Source organism: Bison bison, unplaced genomic scaffold (assembly GCF_000754665.1).
Source record: "Bison bison bison isolate TAMUID 2011002044 unplaced genomic scaffold, Bison_UMD1.0 scf7180017864465, whole genome shotgun sequence".
Classification (NCBI taxonomy): domain Eukaryota; kingdom Metazoa; phylum Chordata; class Mammalia; order Artiodactyla; family Bovidae; genus Bison; species Bison bison.
Window position 1 is genome coordinate 4,207,372 of NW_011495026.1, and position 20,776 is coordinate 4,228,147.

General features: G+C 35.9%; 1 protein-coding gene across 1 annotated transcript in view; it reads right to left on the reverse strand.

Moving 5' to 3' along the window:
- The window catches only part of HSPA4L (heat shock 70kDa protein 4-like), a 61,961-nt gene that overhangs the window by 15,941 nt on the left and 25,244 nt on the right, over positions 1–20,776 (reverse strand). Inside the window, exons 11-16 of the mRNA XM_010860257.1 lie at positions 18,298–18,431; positions 16,291–16,490; positions 11,795–11,893; positions 10,006–10,143; positions 7,480–7,605; positions 7,074–7,181 (exon numbers count right to left, since the gene is read on the reverse strand). Coding sequence (XP_010858559.1) covers positions 7,074–7,181; positions 7,480–7,605; positions 10,006–10,143; positions 11,795–11,893; positions 16,291–16,490; positions 18,298–18,431 — 805 coding nt within the window. The remainder of the gene's footprint in view (positions 1–7,073; positions 7,182–7,479; positions 7,606–10,005; positions 10,144–11,794; positions 11,894–16,290; positions 16,491–18,297; positions 18,432–20,776) is intronic.

The following is a 20,776-nucleotide window of genomic DNA, read 5'->3' on the forward strand; positions in this document are numbered from 1 at the left end:
AGGAATCCCAGGGCTGATCTTCAGAATGCACTGGTTGGATCTCCTTGCAGTCCAAGGGACTCTCAAGAGTCTTCTCCAACACCACAGTTCAAAAGCATCAATTCTTCGGGGCTCACCTTTCTTTACAGTCCAACTCTCACATCCGTACATGACCACAGGAAAAACCATAGCCTCGAGTAGACGGACCTTTGTTGGCAAAGTAATGTCTCTGCTTTTCAATATGCTATCTAGGTTGGTCATAACTTTCCTTCCAAGGAGTAAGCGTCTTTTAATTTCATGACTGCAGTCACCATTTGCAATGATTTTGGAGCCCTGAGAAATAGAGTCTGTCACTGTTTCTCCATCTATTTGCTGTGAAATGATGGGACCTGATGCCATGATCTTTGTTTTCTGAATGCTGAGCTTTAAGCCAACATTTTCACTCGCCTCTTTCACTTTCATCAGGAGGTTAGTTCTTCTTTGCTTTCTGCCATAAGGGTGGTGTCATCTGCATATCTGAGGTTACTGATATTTCTCCCAGCAATCTTGATTCCAGCTTGTGCTTCTTCCAGCCCAGCGTTTCTCATTATGTACCCTGCATATAAGTTAAATAAGCAGGGTGACAATATACAGCCTTGACGAACTCCTTTTCCTATTTGGAACCAGTCTGTTGTTCCATGTCCAGTTCTAACTGTTGCTTCCTGACCTGCATACAGATTTCTCAAGAGGCAGGTCAGGCGATCTGGTATTCCCATCTCTTTCAGAATTTTCCATAGTCTATTGTGATCCACAAAGTCAAAGGCTTTGGTGTAGTCAATAAATAGATGTTTTTCTGGAACTCTCTTGCTTTTTCGATGATCCAGTGGATATTGGCAATTTGATCTCTGGTTCCTCTGCCCTTTTTTTTTTTTTTTGCAGTTTTTTGTTTTCTTTATTTTGTAGTCACACTGGCTTTATCGTTAGAAGTAACACACACAATTGCAAGTTAAAAGAAAGTAAAGCTCCCCTACCCTCCTCAAGTCCTTTCTATTTTAACTTCCTCTGACAGGCTACCACTGTAACTTTAACTGGCATACTAATATATACATTTCTTGATTTGCCAGTTCAGACATTACTGGTGGTTTAGTCACTAAGTCGTGTCTGACTCTTGTGACCCCATGGACTGTAGCCTGCCAGGCTCCTCTGTCCATGGGATTCTCTAGGCAAGAATAGTGGAGTGGGCTGCCATTTCCTTCTCCTCCTCTGCCTTTTCTAAAACCAGCTTTAACATCTGGAAGTTCACGGTTCATATATTATTGAAGCCTGGCTTGGAGAATTTTGAGCATTACTTTGCTAGCATGTGATATGAGTGTAATTGTGCGGTAATTTGAGCATTCTTTGGCACTGCCTTTCTTAGGGATTGGAATGAAAACTGACCTTTTCCAGTCCTGTGGCCACTGCTAACTTTTCCAAATTTGCTGGCTTATTGAGTGTACCACTTTCACAGCATCGAAATAGCTCAACTGGAATTCCATCACCTCCACTAGCTTTGTTCCTAGTGATGCTTGCTAAGGCCCACTTGATTTCACATTCCAGGATGTCTGGCTCTAGGTGAGTGATCGAACTATCGTGGTTATCTGGGTCGTGAATACCTTTTTGTACAGTTCTTCTGTGTATTCTTGCCACCTCTTCTTAATATCTTCTGCTTCTGTTAGGTCCATTCCATTTCTGTCCTTTATCGAGCCCATCTTTGCATGAAATGTTCCCTTGGTATCTCTAATTTTCTTGAAGAGATCTCTAGTCTTTCCCATTCTATTGCAGCACCCTAGAGGAGCCTGGTGTGCTGCAATTCATGAGGTCAAAAAGTGTCAGGCACAATTTAGCAACTGAATGACAACAAATACAGGAAGATGAATAGGAAAGAAAGGTGGTCAGATCAAAATCTGTCCCCTCTTATTTTCCTACATGGAAATGAGTTCCAGTGGTTATGTGCTTATTCAATCCTACACAGGGATGTCTCTATCGTATGTGCTCCTCTCATTCATTAAGATTACCTTTCGATTCCTCTCAAATCCAAAGAATGTTAATTTCTTTAAAGCTGGGTGTTAAAAGTTTAAAACTACTAAGAAAACCATAAGAACTATACTGCATCCAGAAATAATGTATTTGAAACTTGATTTCAAATATTTATAATGTGTATAACTCTGTACATGCAACCAGGTTATTGGGATTTCCTGGTATTTAATACCTATTGACTATTATTTATGTCATATTTATTCATTAGATTAGTATGTGTATTTTAAGTATAGTGCTTAAAAACAAGAAAGCCCTTTGGCCCCTCACCCCAGGTGCATAGAAGTAGAGAGTGTCTAAATTTTATAACAGCTTCTGTAACTGTGAGGAGGGGAATACATTAGAAAAAAAGATAAATATTTTCTTCCGAATTCATTACATACATAAATAAAATCAGCTTATTTTAGAGTAATTTTAGGTTTTCAGAAAAGTTACAAAGCAAACAATGGCAAACCAAGCACCTTTTATTGCTTTTTTCTAATGTTAGCATCTTACAGCATTATGGAACATTTGTCAAAACCAAGAAATCAACACTGGTGTATGACTGTTAAATACTGACTGAACTCCAGATTATTTGGATTTCATCCTTTTCTTTTCCAGGATACCATACTGCATTTAGTCTATTTTCATTGTACTTTCAATTGTAAATGTTTTTGAAAGGGGAGTAAGTTATAAAAGCCATCTTATAAAAATAGTAAAGCCTGTGAAAACTTCTATAACATTCACTTCTATGGTTATGTATATATTGGAAACAAAATAATACATTCTTGGAGCTTCTGGGCTTTTCAGTTATTTCTCTTGGCCTCAGCTGTCTGGCTTGTTCCTCCAGCCCAATTTATATATACCTTTAAAGGAGATGAGGGGTAAAAAACACCAAGAGGCTAAAATATGGTAAAGCTTAGTTTTGCTTTCATAAGTGTAGGCTTTTAAGTTGCTTTTTAAATATTCCCTTTGGAAGTAATTTATTGCCAAGATACTAACCTTTAAACAATTTTTTTTACATGTACCCCAATATGCATTGCAGCACAAATTACAATACCCAGGACATGGAAACAACCTAGATTCCATCGAGAGATAAATGGATAGAGAAAATTTGGTGCATTTATTTTCTTTTGCTTTCAAGTTACATAAATTCTTTTGCACTTCAACCTCCCCATCACTAAAGGGCTGCCTTTCCCCATACTCTAGAAGTCTTTATTAATGTCATCACTTAGCATATGTGTATTTACTCACTACTCAAAGAATGGTTCAGGGACCAGCAGCATCAGAATCTCTCGGAAGCTTATAAAAAATGCAGAATCACGGACCCAACTTGGGTATACTGAATTTTTTGCATTTCAGTAAAGGCCCCAGGTTATTTATGTGCACATTAAAGCTATGATCCTCACTAAGATGGAAAGACTAAAATTTCCTGTCATCCTTCCAATCTAAACTTCTACACTTTTGAAGCTTTTTGTTTTTTGTTCTTCCAGGTTGGGGGCTGAGGGTTTGGTGGCAAGCAGGAAGAAAAGAGTAATAGTGTTTTTTTCTTAAATCTGACCACTGACCTAGAAAAAGGGGACCTGGTGGACACACCTCCTTATTTATTTTTTAAAAGGACACTGAAGACCAGGGGTACTATTTTTGAAGTTCTTTTGGCCTGGTGTCCCCAGGAGTGTGAACATACAAAAGGGCAGTGTGTTAACTCCTCAAAATCAGAGCAGTCGATGGGGAGAGAAGCAAAGCACGAGCAACTCCTCTAATGGATAAGGGGTTAGGGGTCAGGTTGACAAGTCACTTCTTAACAACATCTCAGAAATCATGGCTTATATAAGAGTAATATTAACACTCTGGTCATGTGCTAATTGGAAGTGGTCAAACAGGAGATGGGAAGAGTGAACATCAACATTTTAGGAACCAGTGAACTAGAAGACTGGAATGGGTGAATTTAACTCAGATGACCATTATATCTACTATGGGCAAGAATCCCTTAGAAGAAATGGAGTAGCCCTCATAGTCAACAAGAGTCCAAAATGCAGTTCTTGAGTGCAATTTAAAAAACAACAGAACAATCTCTGTTCATTTCCAAGGCAAATCATTCAATATCCCAGTAATCCAAGTCTGTGCCCCAACCAGTAATGCTGAAGAAGCTGAAGTTGAATGGTTCTCTGAAGACCTACAAGACCTTCAAAAACTAACACCCCAAAAGATGTCCTCTTCATTATAGGGGACTGGAATGCAAAAGTAGGAAGTCAAGAGATACCTGGAGTAACAGGCAAATTTGGCCTTAGAGTACAAAATGAAGCAGGGCAAAGGCTAACAGAGGTTTGCCAAGAGAACGCACTGGTTATAGCAAATACCCTCCTTCCAATAACACAAGAGAAGACTCTACACATGGACATCACCAGATGGTCAATACCAAAATCAGATTGTATTCCTTGCAGCCAAAGATGGAGAAGCTCTATAAAGTCAGTAAAAACAAGACCAGGAGCTGACTGTGGCTCAGATCATGAACTCCTTATTGCAAAATTCAGATTTATATTGAAGGAAGTAGGGAAAACCACTAGACCATTCAGGTATGACCTAAATCAAATCCCTTAACGATTATACAGTGGGAAGTGACAAATAGATTCAAGGGATTAGATCTGATAGACAGAGTGCCTGAAGAACTATGGACAGAGGCTCATGACATTGTACAGGAGACAGGGATCAAGAACATCCCCATGGAAAAGAAATGCAAAAAGGCAAAATGGCTGTCTGAGGAGGCCTTACAAATAGCTAAGAAAAGAAGAAAAGTGAAAAGCAAATGAGAAAAAGAAAGATATACCCATTTGAATGCAGAGTTCCAAAGAACAGCAAGGAGAGATAGGGAAAGCCTTCCTCAGTGATCAATGCAAAGAAACAGAGGAAAACAATAGAATAGGAAAGTCTAGAGATCTCTTCAAGAAAATTAGAGACCAAGGGAACATTTCATGCAAAGATGGGTTAAATAAGGGACAGAAATGGTATGGACCTAACAGAAGCAGAAGATATTAAGAAGAGGTGGCAAGAATACACAGATCAGATCAGATCAGTCGCTCAATCGTGTCCCACTCTTTGCGACCCCATGAATCGCAGCATGCCAGGCCTCCCTGTCCATCACCAACTCCCGGAGTTCACTGAGACTCCAGCCATCTCATCCTCTGTCGTCCCCTTCTCCTCCTGCCGCCAATCCCTCCCAGCATCAGAGTCTTTTCCAATGAGTCAACTCTTCGCATGAGGTGGCCAAAAAAGAACTATACAAAAAAGATCTTCATGACCCAGATAACCACGATGGTTTGATCACTCATCTAGAACCAGACATCCTGGAATGTGAAGTCAAGTGGGCCTTAGCAAGCATCACTAGGAACAAAGCTAGTGGAGGTGATGGAATTCCAGTTGAGCTATTTCAAATCCTGAAAGATTATGCTGTTAAGGTGCTGCAGTCAACATGCCAGCAAATTTGGAAAACTTAGCAGTGGCCACAGGACTGGAAAAGGTCAGTTTTCATTCTAATCCCAAAGAAAGGCAATGCACTCATCTCACACGCTAGCAAAGTAATGCTCAAATTTCTCCAAGCCAGGCTTCAGCAATACATGAACCATGAACTTCCAGATGTTCAAGCTGGTTTTAGAAAAGCCAGAAGAACCAGAGATCAAATTGCCAACCTCCGCTGGATCATCAAAAAAGCAAGAGAGTTCCAGAAAAACATCTATTTCTGCTTTACTGACTATGCCAAAGCCTTTGACTGTGTGATTACAACAAACTGTGGAAAATTCTGAAAGAGATGGGAATACCAGACCACCTGACCTGCCTCCTGAAAAATCTGTATGCAGGTCAAGAAGCAATAGTAGAACTGGACATGGAACAACAGACTGGGTTCCAAATTGGGAAAGGAGTGCATCAAAGCTGTATACTATCACCCTGCTTATTTTATCTATATGCAGAGTATTTAACATATATGCAGAGTATATCTTCCCAAATGCCAGGCTAGATAAAGCACAAACTGGAATCAAGACTGCCGGGAGAATATCAATAACCTCAGATATGCAGATGGCACCACCCTTTTGGCAGAAAGTAAAGAAGAACTAAAGAGCCTCTTGATGAAAGAGGAGAGTGAAAAAGTTGACTTAAAACTCAGCCTTCCAAAAACCAAACCACAGCATCCAGTCCCATCACTTCATGGCAAATAATGGGGAAAACAACAAAAACAGTGAGAGACTTTACTTTTGGGGGCTCCAAAATCACTGCAGAGGGCAACTGCAGCCATGAAATTAGAAGACGCTTGTTCCTTGGAAGAAAAGCCATGACAAACCTAGACAGTATATTAAAAAGCTGAGACATTATTTTGCCAACAATGGTCTGTCTAGTCAAAAGCTTTGGTTTTTCCAGTAGTCATGTATAGACGTGAGAGTTGGACCATAAAAAAAGCTGAGCACCGAAGAATTGATGCTTTTGAACTGTGGTGTTGGAGAAGACTCTTGAGAGTCCCTTGGTCTGCAAGGAGATCAAACCAATCAATATCCTGAATATTCATCAGAAGGACTGATGTTGAAACAGAAACTCCAATACTTTGGCCACCTGATGCGAAGAACTGACTCATTTGAAAAGACCCTGATGCTGGGAAAGATTGAAGGCAGGAGGAGAAGGGGATGACAGAGGATGAGATGGTTGGATGGCATCACTGACTCGATAGATATGAGTTTGAGCAAGCTCCGGGAGTTGGTGATGGACAGGGAAGCCTCATGTGCTGCAGTCCATGGGGTTGCAAAGAGTGGGACACAACTGAGCGAGTGAACTGAACATCTGCTAAATTTTCATATCTGAGTATCATAATAGACAATAATGATTATGCATTATTGAATTTGAATTATCATGTAGCAATCCTCACCTCCTAAATGAAGAGAGAGCATTTCCTGTTACACATATCTGCCTTAGAAATTTCTTATGTATTAATTAAACACATATACTGTGTTCTTACACCATAATTTTTAGGACAATTTTATGTCCTGTTCAACACTAATATGGACTTTTAAAAAGTTTACCTTTAATTCTTGAAGCTTATCCATATATACTTGTTTAGGTTGGTCCTCTCCTTCTTCATAAAGCCAATTTTCTGTGTCCTCCAATATTGCAGATAGTTTATTCAAGTCCTAGTTATATAGTTAAGAGATACTGATTGAAAATACTCTCCTTAGGAATAAAAGTCATCAAGCAAGGACAAAATGTTTTTCAAATATAAAAAATTACTTTTTTTCTGGTTTCTTATTTATAAACATGTTTTCACTAGACTCCTGAAATTTGGAAAAATAACTAAGAACCATTCCTAAATGTGCTTCAAAAAGAGTGACAACAAAAACATATTTGCAACATTTATTTATATATTTATATTAGCATGCTCAAGCAAACATTTAAATAAGTCTAATAAAAAACTACAAAACTTAGACTTACTTCTTGAGTGATGAATTTTTCATAGATAGTGCCAAGCTTGTCTCTAAAATCATATACATATTCTTCAACAGCATTCTTCGCATCATTTCTTTCTTTCTCTAACTTATCCTGCATTATCATCTTCCCCTATTCAAAAAGTTTTACATTAGTTGCCATGAAAACACTAGGGAAATAAAAACCAAAACCATAATGAAATATCACTTCACACCTACTGCTGCCGTTGCTGCTGCTAAGTCGCTTCAGTCGTATCTGACTCTGTGCGACCCCATAGACAGCAGCCCACCAGGCTCCCCCGTCCCTGGGATTCTCCAGGCAAGAACACTGGAGTGGGTTGCCATTTCCTTCTCCAATGCATGAAAGTGAAGAGTGAAAGTGAAGTCACTCAGTCGTGTCCGACTCTTAGCGACCCCATGGACTGCAGCCTACCAGGCTCCTCCGTCCATGGGATTTTCCAGGCGAGAGTACTGGAGTGGGGTGCCATTGCCTTAGAATGAGTATAATCAAGAAATGGAAAATAAGTATTGGTGACTATTTGTAGAATTTGAAACCCTTGTACATTGCTGTTGAGAATGTACAATAATGTTCCTGTTAGGGAAAACTTTGGTGGCTCCTAAAGAAGCTAAACCAAGAATTAGAACGTGACCCAGAAGTTTCACTCCTAGACATGTAATTAAAGAACTGAAAGCAGGAACTCAGTTATTTGTCACCCAATGTTCACTGCAGCATTATTTACAATAACCAAAAGGTGGAAACAACTCATTTGTCCTTTAACATATGAATGGACAAATAAAATGTATATATGCAAAATGGAATGTTATTCTACTATAAAAAGAAAGTTCTGACACATGTTACAAACTTGATGAACCTTGAAAACATTACGCTCAGTGAAATAATACAGACACAAAGAATAAATATTGTATGATTACATTTATATGAGTTATACAAATTCAAAGAGATAGAAAGTAGATTAGTTTCTTGGGGGTTGGGAAAGGGAGGAATGGTTGAGTTATTAGTGGTTAGAGTTTCTGTTTGGGGTGATGAAAAAGTTTTGGAAAAGACAGTGTCAATTAAAAACTTTTTTTTTAATAGACTAATGTATGTTAGTGTTCAAATCCTAGGTTTCCCATTTATTAGCTTTGAAATTGCAGCAAAATTGCCTAACCTAAGCCTCAGTTTTCTTATCCTAGAGAGCATACATCTATACATCTTGTATGGCTACTAATAAGATTGACATATTCACATAAAGTATTCAGGACAGTGCCTGACACATAACTGGTACTGAATAAACGTTGGCTCTGGTAAGTGATACAGGATAGTGGCTGTAATCCTGAGCTTTGAGACAGACTACTGGGCTCCAAAACAAAGGTTACTTGCTGAACTTGGGAGATTGAGTCTACTTCTGCCAGTTTCCTCATCTTTTAAATGCAGATCTCTAACAGTACTTTGATTTTATAGGTTTGAAGATTAAAGAGGATATCAAAGTATTTAAAGATGTTAGCAAAAATTATTAAATCAAAAGCCAAGAAAGAATCTGTAATAAATATTTGTACTTTAACAAAAACATAATATTTTAAACATAATACAATGCACTGATATTTGTAAATTTGAAATAATAAGACAATTAGCACAACATTGTAAACTACACTCCAATAAAATTATTTTAAAGATAAAATGAGGCATTTCAAAAATTTGAGAAAAAATCTTACACACAAAATTTATCATAGCCGCACTTCCACACAATTCATTTCTTTGGCAAAGTTAGTCTCAAATAATACAAATTCAGAATTATTTGGGATCTCTAGAAATGCTTGCTTCACATAAAATGTAGCTTTTAACAATTCATGAATAGGTGACATAGGTGGGTATTAGAAAAAGAACACTGTAAAGTCAAAATCTCTTGAGGAAATTCCTAGAATAATGTGCAGCAGCTGGAGAATATGCAGCACTTCCAAAGAAAACTGCTGGTCAAGCCTGTAGAAACTAACAACTACCACCTAAACGTAAATTAAAACAAAAAAACAACTTTTTACACAACTATTGGTAAAGAAACCAAACTCTTTTCCTCAAGAGAGTATAAAATGAAACATATAAACATGTAAAGAAAATTTGAAGAATGACAACAGTTTCTAAAAAAGTATCAAATGGAAGTAAGAAGACATTCTGAATTGAACCTTAATCTTTAAGGACCACACATTTGAAGAGGGGAGCTGGTAATACTTCCCTATACAATGTCTGCTGAGTGTGCTATTGTTAAGATACAATAACAGGGGTAAGAATTATTAGTGCTGGAAAGGCCTTTGTCTGTAGTGGAGACAAGCTATGTTTTTCATATAACTAAGGTGAAAGCTACAACTGTACATGACACTAATACAGCTCAGCATTTTGTCCAAAATAAAGCAATTCAATAATCTATTTAATAATTTCTTATGAGTTATAGACTAGTTCCCTAAATTTGAGGGATGATTATTCTACAAAAATTTCAGAATACACCACCACCGATTTCAACATCAATTCAGGTTTATATACCTCATTTTCAATGTAGCTGTTGAGGAGATCTTGGCCCAGCTGCCTACACAGGCTACTCTGGATAGGCAGATCAATACTCTTGACTTTCCCTTTTTTAATGTTCTGGTTCAGTCGCTCTTGTTTCTCTGAGAGACCAGACTGCAAAAGAAATGTAAAAGAAGTATAAGCTTCTCTAGCTTAAAAATAGATTTAAGAGGCTGATTTCTGATGAAACAAAGTAAAATCAAAACTATTATCTACCATACCTTAAAAATATTATTTTAATACTGATAGTATTTTACATTCTTGTATACACCAAATCTTTCTACATAAAAAAAATCCTGGGCTGGGAAACAAACTAAAACCACAATGAAATACCATTTCCTACCCACTAGGATGACTTATAATGAAAAAATAAAAGAGGAAAATAAGAGATGGTGAAAATATAGAGAAATTGGAATCCTTATACATGGTTGACAAGATAGAAAAATATGACAGCCATTTTGGAAAATAGGCAGTTCCTCAAATTGTAAACACAGAGATATCATATGACCCAGCAATTTCAATCCTGGGTATGAGCACAAGATAAATGAAATATACATCCACATAAAACCTGTATATGGTTGTTCAAAACAGCATTATTCATAAAAGTCAAGAGGTAGGAAAAATCCAAGTGTCCATCAGTTGATGAATGAATAAATGTGGTATACATCTGTATGACACAGTATTACTCAACCATAAAAGGGAATGAAGTACTGATATATCCTACAACCTGGATAAACCTTGAAAATATGCTTAGCAAAAAGAAGCCAGTCATTAAAGGATCACATATTGTACTGCTGTCTAGAACAGGCAAGTGTATAATTCAAAAATATTAGTGGCTGACTAGGGCTGGCAGGGGGAGGGTTTGGGGGGAAATAAAGAGTTACTGCTAATGGGTGGGGTTTCTTTTTGGAGTGATGAAAATGTTGTAAAATTGTGATAATGATTACATAATTGAGTACATTAAAAACCTTTGAATTGCACTCTTAAATGGGAGAACTGCATGATATGTAAATTATGTCTAAATAGAGCTGTTGAATAAAGACGAAACACTGAATAAAATAAAAAATTTAGAAAAATAGGTTTCAGGTTTTATATTGCTTGAGAAACTAAGATTTAAAATCAAGTCTTTACAGCCTTTGGAAAAAAAATCTATACAAACCATCCCAAATTAAATTATGTTCGGGTTAGAAAAATCTGTCAAAGATGGTAGTATAGAGCTGTAGCCAGCCATCTGGGTGGTTGGTGCATGGTATTTCTCCCTTCTCTTTTATCAGCACTCATTTTCTCAGTAAAATAATGATTCTTAATAGCTATTTATCCTTTAAAACTTTACTTCCAAAAATATAATTTTTGCACTAAGAATGCTTTATGATATGCAGCATGCACCACAGAGTGGTTAATTTTGAGGTGCTGCATTATTGCTAATTTAAGTTTTCTTCATTTGTCCTATTCTAGTTTCTATTTTCTGAGATTGTATGATTTTTAATGAGAAAAAAAAGTTAATGAAAAGACATAAAAAGACACAGCCACAATAATAGTATACTGGTTTCCCTAGTGGTTCAGATGGTAAAGAATCTGCTTGCAAGCAGGAGACCCGGGTTCAACCCCTGGGTCGGGAAGATCCCCTGAGAAGGAATTGGCAACCCACTCCCGTATTCTTGCCTAGAAAATCCCATGGACAGAGAGGAGCCTGGCAAGCTACTATCCATGGGGTTGCAGAGTCACACAAGACTGAGCAATTAAGCACAGTAATAGTGGAACAAACCTTTGTTTTGGTTCCTGTATGGTCAATTTCTTCCTCTGGAGTGTGTTCAGCATGACATTTTTGATGACCTCCTTCTTCTTGGTCAACCTGCATTTTATCCTGCAAAGAAAATAAGTAACTGACAATATCTCTAGTCTCTTTCTTTTTTCTGTTTTTGGTAATGAACAGCATATCTTAAGAGTTCAAGCCTGTTTTCACATGTGTGAAGATAATAAAGTAGAAGCTCACTGTTTCTGAAATGGGAGTAACTATTAATATAAATACTCAGGTTGACAGTAAGTAAAATGAAAAGATCTATTTGATGCTATGTGAATAAATCTTATTTTTCACCTGTGACCAAATAACTGCAAATACATGGAAAATTGTTCTTAAGTCAAATTCACAAACCAAGATTGACCAAAAAAATGAATGTTAAACTTGACACAAAAAATGTTCATAAAGAACTTAATGTGGGAAAATAAACTGAAAAAGATACAAAATTTATGTATTACACATAAATTCAATTGTATTTTTAAAATCTAGGAAAATACTCAAATACATAAAAACTGTCAAAGTAGATGTCTCTGAATTATCAAATGTAAACTTTTACTTTTTTTTTAAACCTGAAAGACAAATTTCCAAGCCATAAGACTGCCAAAATGGATTCCCAACTTGGCAAAAAAATCACAAGTATTAGGTTTTTCTGGTCTTCCTTAATCTTACCCACCACTATCCTCCTAAAAGGAAGAAAGTTTGGCACTCAGGAATTGGGATAATTTAGGTGTTCAGATATACATGGAGTTAAACATTATTACATATAATGTCCATAAGGTTATCTTGGCTAATGCTTATTTGTGCCCAAAGAGAAAAACATGTTAGATGAAAACTTAGAGCAGTGTTCTTTGTTAAGTCAAGAACTGAAATTCCATCCCCACTGCTCCCTGCCCTACCTCCTTCCAACTCTGTAATTTTCCCAACCTTATGATGGAGAAGAGGTGAAAAAAGTGTTACAGTGCCCGGTTGGGGTAATGCAGATAGAGACAACAGATACATTATTAACTATTTCATGTAATACTAAGAAAACAATGTTTCTAGTTAAGGCTGAAATACTTTATCACTTGGCATTTTAAATTTAATACTTATATATATTCCTATCTCTAAAGAAAAAAATAAATCAATTAATTTGGTTAAGGTATTTCTAAAACTTTCTCACATGTATAACCCAACTCATCTAAATCACATAATTCAGTTAATGATGTCTGAATTGTTCTATACATATTTGTCCTTTGTGCTATCAAGAACATTAGTAGCCCAGCTATTTATTTAAAAATTGCTCCAGTATCATCTCTAAGTTTTCTTATAAGCCACTGATACCTATTCTACAAATTTTATGATTTTTTTTTTCTGTATTTTACCAGAAGGAATCAGTAAATTATTTTCAGACAACAACCAAGACTAATATTCCTTTCTTGAATGGTCCTTATACAATTTAATGTCAAGGGGTCGCAACTGCCAACTCATGCCATGAGGAGTAAAAATCAAGTTCATACATGTACAGATGATGAGAACTTTTCATGATTATTGCCACAGGCAACAGTGAATGTATAATGTCATTTGCACGATCCATCCCAATTTCAGGTATATTAATAAGGAGAAACTTGTACATCTTAACAGTTGATCTGAGAGTAATTTGGTAATCTTTTAAAATACTTTTAAGAAGATTCATAGGAATATTATGCCTAGTGGGAAAGTTAATAAAAGTGCCTCTAGACTTGGCTTCTCTGATTTTAAGCTTCATGAGGGTTGAGACTGTTTTTCTATTCACTGCTGTATCTAAACACAAAATTTAGGTACTTTTAGTTATTTGACAAATAAATAAAAAGCACTTAAAATCCAGAATTATTATCTAATCTGTCCTGTGATCTACTTTCTCAATCTCTTTTTCTTGTTACTCTCCCCTTTTCTATATCTTATTATCAGCTACCTTTGTAACAAAAAAGGTATCCTTCCCTCAGGGCCTTTGTACTTGTTATTCCCTTTGTCTGGACGCCTACCTGCACCTTGCTCCTTACTCTGCCTTTTCTCGCGCTAGCTTTCCTCTTTCCTCCTGCTGTCCTCATTACTTAATTACATCTCCTACTATTAATTTCCTTTATATTTATATGATATCCTGTTGCTTCTTGCCTGTGCTTTTCCATTAGAATGTAAGGGACAGACCTTCTTTATCCTGCTTCCCAATATATCTTCAGTGCCTAGGACAGTACCTGGTACATATAAGTTAATCAGACATTTTGAATTAAAAAATAGATAAAAAGATAACCTAAATGGTGAACAGTTGAGGATCAGTTAAATTACGGTATGATAGTCTCTTTGATCCTTCACTGTGTAATGAAGCCTAAGTTGTGATACCTTCCTAATATGTCCTGCTACTGCTGCTGCTAAGTCGCTTCAGTCGTGTCCGACTCTGTGCGACCCCACAGACAGCAGCCCACCAGGCTCCCCCGTCCCTGGGATTCTCCAGGCAAGAACACCGGAGTGGGTCGCCATTTCCTTCTCCAATGCATGAAAGTGAAAAGTTAAAGTGAAATCGTTCAGCCGTGTCCGACTCTTAGTGACCCCATGGACTGCAGCCTACCAGGGTCCTCCATCAATGGGATTTTCCAGGCAAGAGTACCGGAGCGGGGTGCCATTGCCTTCTCCCCTAATATGTCCACATAGTTATAAATACCTAGAAGAAAAGTGTTCACTTTCTGAGACATCTTTTTACTGTACTGAAGAAAAGCTGGCAATCTATGCTACAGTTTTTTAGGAAAATTGAAGATATCTTAATTTTTAATGAAAAAAATGAGGCCCATAACATAATCTCTCATAAACTAACTTGCATGCAAAGAAAAAAAACAAAAACAACCACTGCTGCTCACTTATACATACCTAGGTTTCATCTGCCAGCAATGTCAGCAACGAGGAACAGTAAAAACGATCTTACTGTCTTATGTTCTCCTCTAAAGCTTAAATAATTAGCTTCCAGGGTCTACTTCGAATTTACTCACTCTACTCGAATTTTTGGAGGGGGAAGGGAGAGACTGCTTAATGATAGTATTCAAACCTTAAGCTTTTAAACTTCTGGATATAGAATTAAAGAAAAAAGTCCTAGAGAGAACCACTAAGCAAGACAGTACACAGGATGTTTTCTACACAGAAAATAAGAATAAGGAAATAAACTACAATTTATTCAACATGGGTTATATCGGCTAAGGTAGAGATTTAAAAGGAGATGATATATGTGAATGTGCTCTCCGACAATGCTAACTATATGACCCATAATGTCAGTAACCTTTTTTTTTGTCCCTTGATTATATAAATTACAGAAGATACGCTCAGGAACATCTCACTCAACTGGAAGAAATACTTTATATGGAACACCAAGTACCTGGAAATATTCTCTAGTAAGCCAAAAACACTCTTGTAAGCAAATCAATCTCTGAGTGCCCAAAGCAGATGCTATAAATTCATGCATTTTATACACAAGTGAGTTTTTTAAGTACACATTCAGAAGTCATCCTAAAGGGCTGGCGAACTGGATTTCAAGCCCACATACAAATAGAAGCAGCATATAAGAAATGCGAGAGGTGGAAAATGGGTGCCACAATCTCCTTGTTTTTAGTGCCCGGGATTCACTAACATTACACAGAGAAAACTCAAGGTCTAAAACATTACACAGAGACTTTTTAGAAAAAGAGGTGAAGAAGTTAAACAGCTGTAAAAGAACTTACTCCAAAAAGAATACAGAATGCTTTAAATTTTGGTAAAACTAAATCTTAATGGATTAAATTTACACGTCTATCACAGTTGTTGTAAACCATAATTAAGAAAATTAACTTTTCAACCTATTATTCTTATGTTTATTCATGAAAATTGACTATCCTTACCAACATATTGGGACAGTATTTCCTTCTCCTTAATTCAAGGAAGGAAGGATGTAACAGGAAAATAATACATGTGAAGAAAAATGAAAGAAAATGCCACACTTCTTAAATGAAGTAGTGGTAGAATTCTGATCATTCTGAAAGAAAAGATTTTACAGTAATTTTTAGTAAAAACAGACAAAAAGACAACTTTTAAAAATGGGAGAAACTGTCTTGAAATTTAAAATGTTAAAATCCACTCTTAACATGCACAAATAGATGAAAAATCGAGGGCAGACACCCAATTATGGAACCAAAGTCTTTAAAGTAACTTACAAATACTATATATAAAAAGAAGAAAACTTTATGTAATGGAATACAATCACTTTCTCTTAAGATTCTTTCACTGATACTAAGCCAACACAACATTAGAGTCACATTAACTCTTTCATAAAGAAACTATCAAGAATCTATTGTAATGTTACTGAATGTACAGCACGTTTTTCTGTTCAGACACTAATGAGCGACTGAACACACACACACACAAGAGTTATAATTAAGACACTGTATATATTATTAGAGGAGCCTTTTAAAAATAGTATTTCCACATACCACATCATCTTTGCTTTCATTCTTAAAAGAAGTTTCTGTCTCCATAGGAACATCACTGTGATCTCCTTCTATATTTTGCTTCTCAATTACAGATGCACTAGCCACACTGAAGATTCCATGGATATTAATACGAACTTTAACCTTAACTTTGGAACTATCACCATCAGATTGTGGGAAAACATTCTGAATAGTAAAGTTCCCTTAAGGAAAAAAGAACTTTGATCAGAACATAGGCCTCAGATTAACTCATTCAATTCATTCATTCAGTAATTTTATGATCATTTTCAAATGTTGGCAAAAAACATCTTAAAATTATGATCATATTCTGATTAATTATTGTGGGGCATGCATTTCCCCCAATCACCTTTTTTTAATATAATAAACCTGGTACAAATAAAAACTCAAAAGGTTGTAAACCAATTGTCCTTCAACTAAAAATAAAAAAAAAAAAGACTCAAAAGGTTAAACAACCTGCCCCAAGTCATCAGTGACAGGAAAGAGAGTTAAGGATCTTAATCAAGCACAATCTTGACTGAAGGCAATATCACTTTTAGGTTTTACAATATTGCCATACTAAGACCAAAATAGCAAAATTAAATTTTTGAAATTTAAAACCAAATACATATTACCTGTTTGTTATAAACTGTGCAAATCATTATCATCTTGGTAATTCACAAAGCAATTTAAATTTCCTTTTCCTGGAACTTGCCTATAGCAAAATTGCTAAGCTATACAGTCACTACTACCTAGTTTACACTAATTTTTTCAGTTTAAGAAATCTGGTGTTTTAGGGCTTCTTTGGTAGCTCAGTGCTAAAGAATCTACCTGCCAATGCAGACGACATGGGTTTGATACCTGCTCTGGGGAGATCTCAGTAAGAAAAAAAGAAATCTGATATTTTATTTTTTAGAAAAAAATCTCAAATATATAATGTTTCCATGGTAAAGAGAGAATACTAGGCAGATTTTTATAGGTTGAATTGTGACCTTCCCTCTAGCCCCAGTGCATATGTTGAAGGCCTACTCTCCAATAACCTCAGGAAATGACCTTATTTTGAGACAGGGTCTTTACAAAGTAATCAAGTTAAAGTGAAGTTATTGGTGGGCTCTAATTCAATGACCTGGTGTCCTTATTTGGAGATGGATACACACAAGAGGAGAAGGACACATGAGCATGATGATGGCCATCTATGAGCCAAAGACAAATGCCTGGAATGGATCCTTCCCTCACAGCCCTCAGAAGGAATCGATCCCACCACCACCTTAATTTTGAATGTTCCAGCCTCCAGAACTGTGAGACAGTACATTTCTATTGTTGAAATATCTAGTTTGTGGTGCTTTGTTATAGAAGCCCTAGAAAACTAATACCATTTTCAATAGTTACTTCTACTGTTTTAAATAATGTACTTGAAATATTAATACTGTCCTCATTTTAATCAATAAAAGTAGCACATATAGAAAATTTTAAAATTTTATTTTCTTTTAAATGATACAAATCATACTTTTTTTGGTATCTTCTAAAAAGATAACTCAGCTGAAATGGATATTAGTCTCCTAGTTTCACTTTCGTATTAATCCAGTAATACTCATTCTATCTGTTGCCCGTGGGTCGAACCAGTAATACTCATTCTAGTTGTTGCCAGTGTGTTGAACATGAGTTTAAAGTCACAATATGTAGTCAGTCTGACAGCATTGACTACATATTCAAGTTTACTGATTAGCTTTTTCATTAAAAAATAACCATCATCCAACCTCTCAAGCCAATTACAGAACATTTTAAATATAGATGTTAAAAATGAATTAAAAATATTCAAACCTGCTGTTATCCAGAAATAAAACTCTAAGCACCAAAAAGTGCATGTTTAGAAAAAAGTACGACTATCTTTGTTTAAAAATCCAGTGTTGGGTTAGCTGAAAAGTTAATTTGCTTCCTCGATTCAAATACTGTTAAGAGGCTAAATTTTATGAAAAAAAAAAAAACAAAACAAAAAACTGGGAGTTTTCTTACCAATTCTTGGATCCGGATAAGGCACTTCACGTAAATTAGTATAAAATGCTTCTAGTTCAAATGGTTCTTTCTTGTGGAAAGTAATGACTTTTGAGAATGGGGCAGGATGGTTCTTACAGAATACTTCGCATTCCCTAAAATGGAGCGGGAAAACAGTTAAACACAGAGCTTCCTATGAACCTAATCACAGAATCCATCTCATTTTTAATTCATAAGCAGCAATTTTAAATACCTCTGCACAAATGTTAAGAAAAAGAATTATTGGTTTTGCTACAAATAAACATACAATGAATTTTGACAAGTTTATGGCTCAAAGTTTTAGAATGTCTGTCATAGTAACAGATAATTCTCTCTTACTAAAATGGGAAAAATTACCTGAGAGGAGGTATATTTTAAGGCCAATTTATAGGGATTTTTGTTGTTGTTGTTCACATCTGAGGACCAAATTCTGTCGATTAGTTTCTAAAACACTTATCATATGTAACCCTTTTTATTCTAGCTCCCTTAAAAATACTTTTAATTGGAAATAATTTCAAACTCATAGAAAGGTACAAAAATAAAACAAGGATAAGGAACACCTGTATATCTTTTACCTAAATTTGTTACTGTTTTAACCCATTTATTTCATCATTTTGAGTACACACACACACAGTTGTATGTGTACTTTTTTTTTCTGAACAAGCTGTGGGTGTTACATACATGATGGCTCTTTACCCCAAAATTTTTAAAGGTATTCTTCCTAACAGGGACATTCTCTAATATAACCACAGTACAGCTATCTACTTTATAAACTTTTAAAACTTTAATCTATAAACCAAATTCCAAGTTTTTCAGTTGATGTAACAATGCCCTTTATAGTATTTTCTCTTACAGGAAGCTTTAAAAGCTACAAAAACAATTCCTATTTTTTAAACAGTGTAACAGAAATGACTTATAACTACTGTTTATAGTGACCCAGAAACTCACTCTTTATTATTATGTATACCACCATTCGGAGAAGGCAATGGCACCCCACTCCAGTACTCTTGCCTGGAAAATCCCATGGACAGAGGAGCCTGGTGGGCTGCAGTCCATGGGGTCGCTACAAGTCGGGCACGACTGAGCGACTTCACTTTCACTTTTCACTTTCCTGCATTGGAAAAGGAAACGGCAACCCACTCCAGTGTTCTGGCCTGGAGAATCCCAGGGATGGGGGAGCCTGGTGGGCTGCCGTCTATGTGGTCGCACAGAGTCGGACATGACTGAAGCGACTCAGCAGCAGCAGCAGCATACCATCATCCTATTAATTATGTATGGTTTGAAAATGTCACTTTTATGGACCTTTACCTCTATCCTACCAATACCTTCTACTTTCTTATTGTAGTCACTAGAATATATTTAAACTTGCAATGTATTTTCTTATAAATTTTTTTGGATCACTTATACTACACTTAACTGAAATTAACTTTAAAAAATAATATTTCTTGCCTCAAAGTTGACATTAACATATGTCCTGCAAAACCTTCCAATTAGGTTGATAATCCATATTTTTTAAATTTTGCACAAAAATTTCAAGTTCTAGGGAATGTGTAGAACACAGAACAAAATCTTAAAAGCAACTTCAAAACCTAAATACAGGTTTACTTTATTATACAAACTGTACTTCTAAAAAGTCAAATATAGTATCAAATACAGATTTCTATTTTGGAAGGAAAGTAAACAATTTAAATGCTGGGCACTTCATGGAAAAGGAAATGCTAATGTCAAAGCACAGAAAGACTAGCTTATTACAGTCAGAAATGAAAATAACAAAGTGCTAATTGTCTTTACTATTAGAATGTTACATTTAAATATACAGGAGAAAATGAGCTAAAATAATTATCTCATACAATGTTATTAGGAATATAGCTTGGTATATTCTTTTTAGTGAATAATTTGGCAATATTAGTTAAAATAATGTTCATAACCCTCTGGCTCAATTTCAGTCCTACATAGTTACCTTAGATATATCAAACACAACCAAACAAGGAGATATGTACAAAGATAGTCCTAATAGCACTTGCTTACAACAGGAAAAACATAACTTTACAATATACTGGTTAAATTATGGCACCTACAATTGTCTGAAAAGTTACTGTCTGTTGATATAGAAAGGTGATATATATTTGAAAAAGCAATTTTTATGGATATATACACATGATCATGTAAATATTTTAAAAGTACATGTTTTTGTTTGGATATTGAAAGAAAATGACTTGATAGATACATGTGTGTGTGCTCAGTCATGTCCAACTCTTTGTGACCGTATGGACTGCAGCCTGCCAGGCTCCTCTATCCATGGAATTTTCCAAGCAAGGATACTAGAGTGAGTTACCATTTCCTCCTCCAGGAGAATATATACTCAGCTGTTAAAATAATTAGTTATCTCAATAAAATGGGCTAAGAGAGTTGGAGTATAGCAAATAGAGGTTTTTTTAAGTTTTTATATTTCTATACTGTG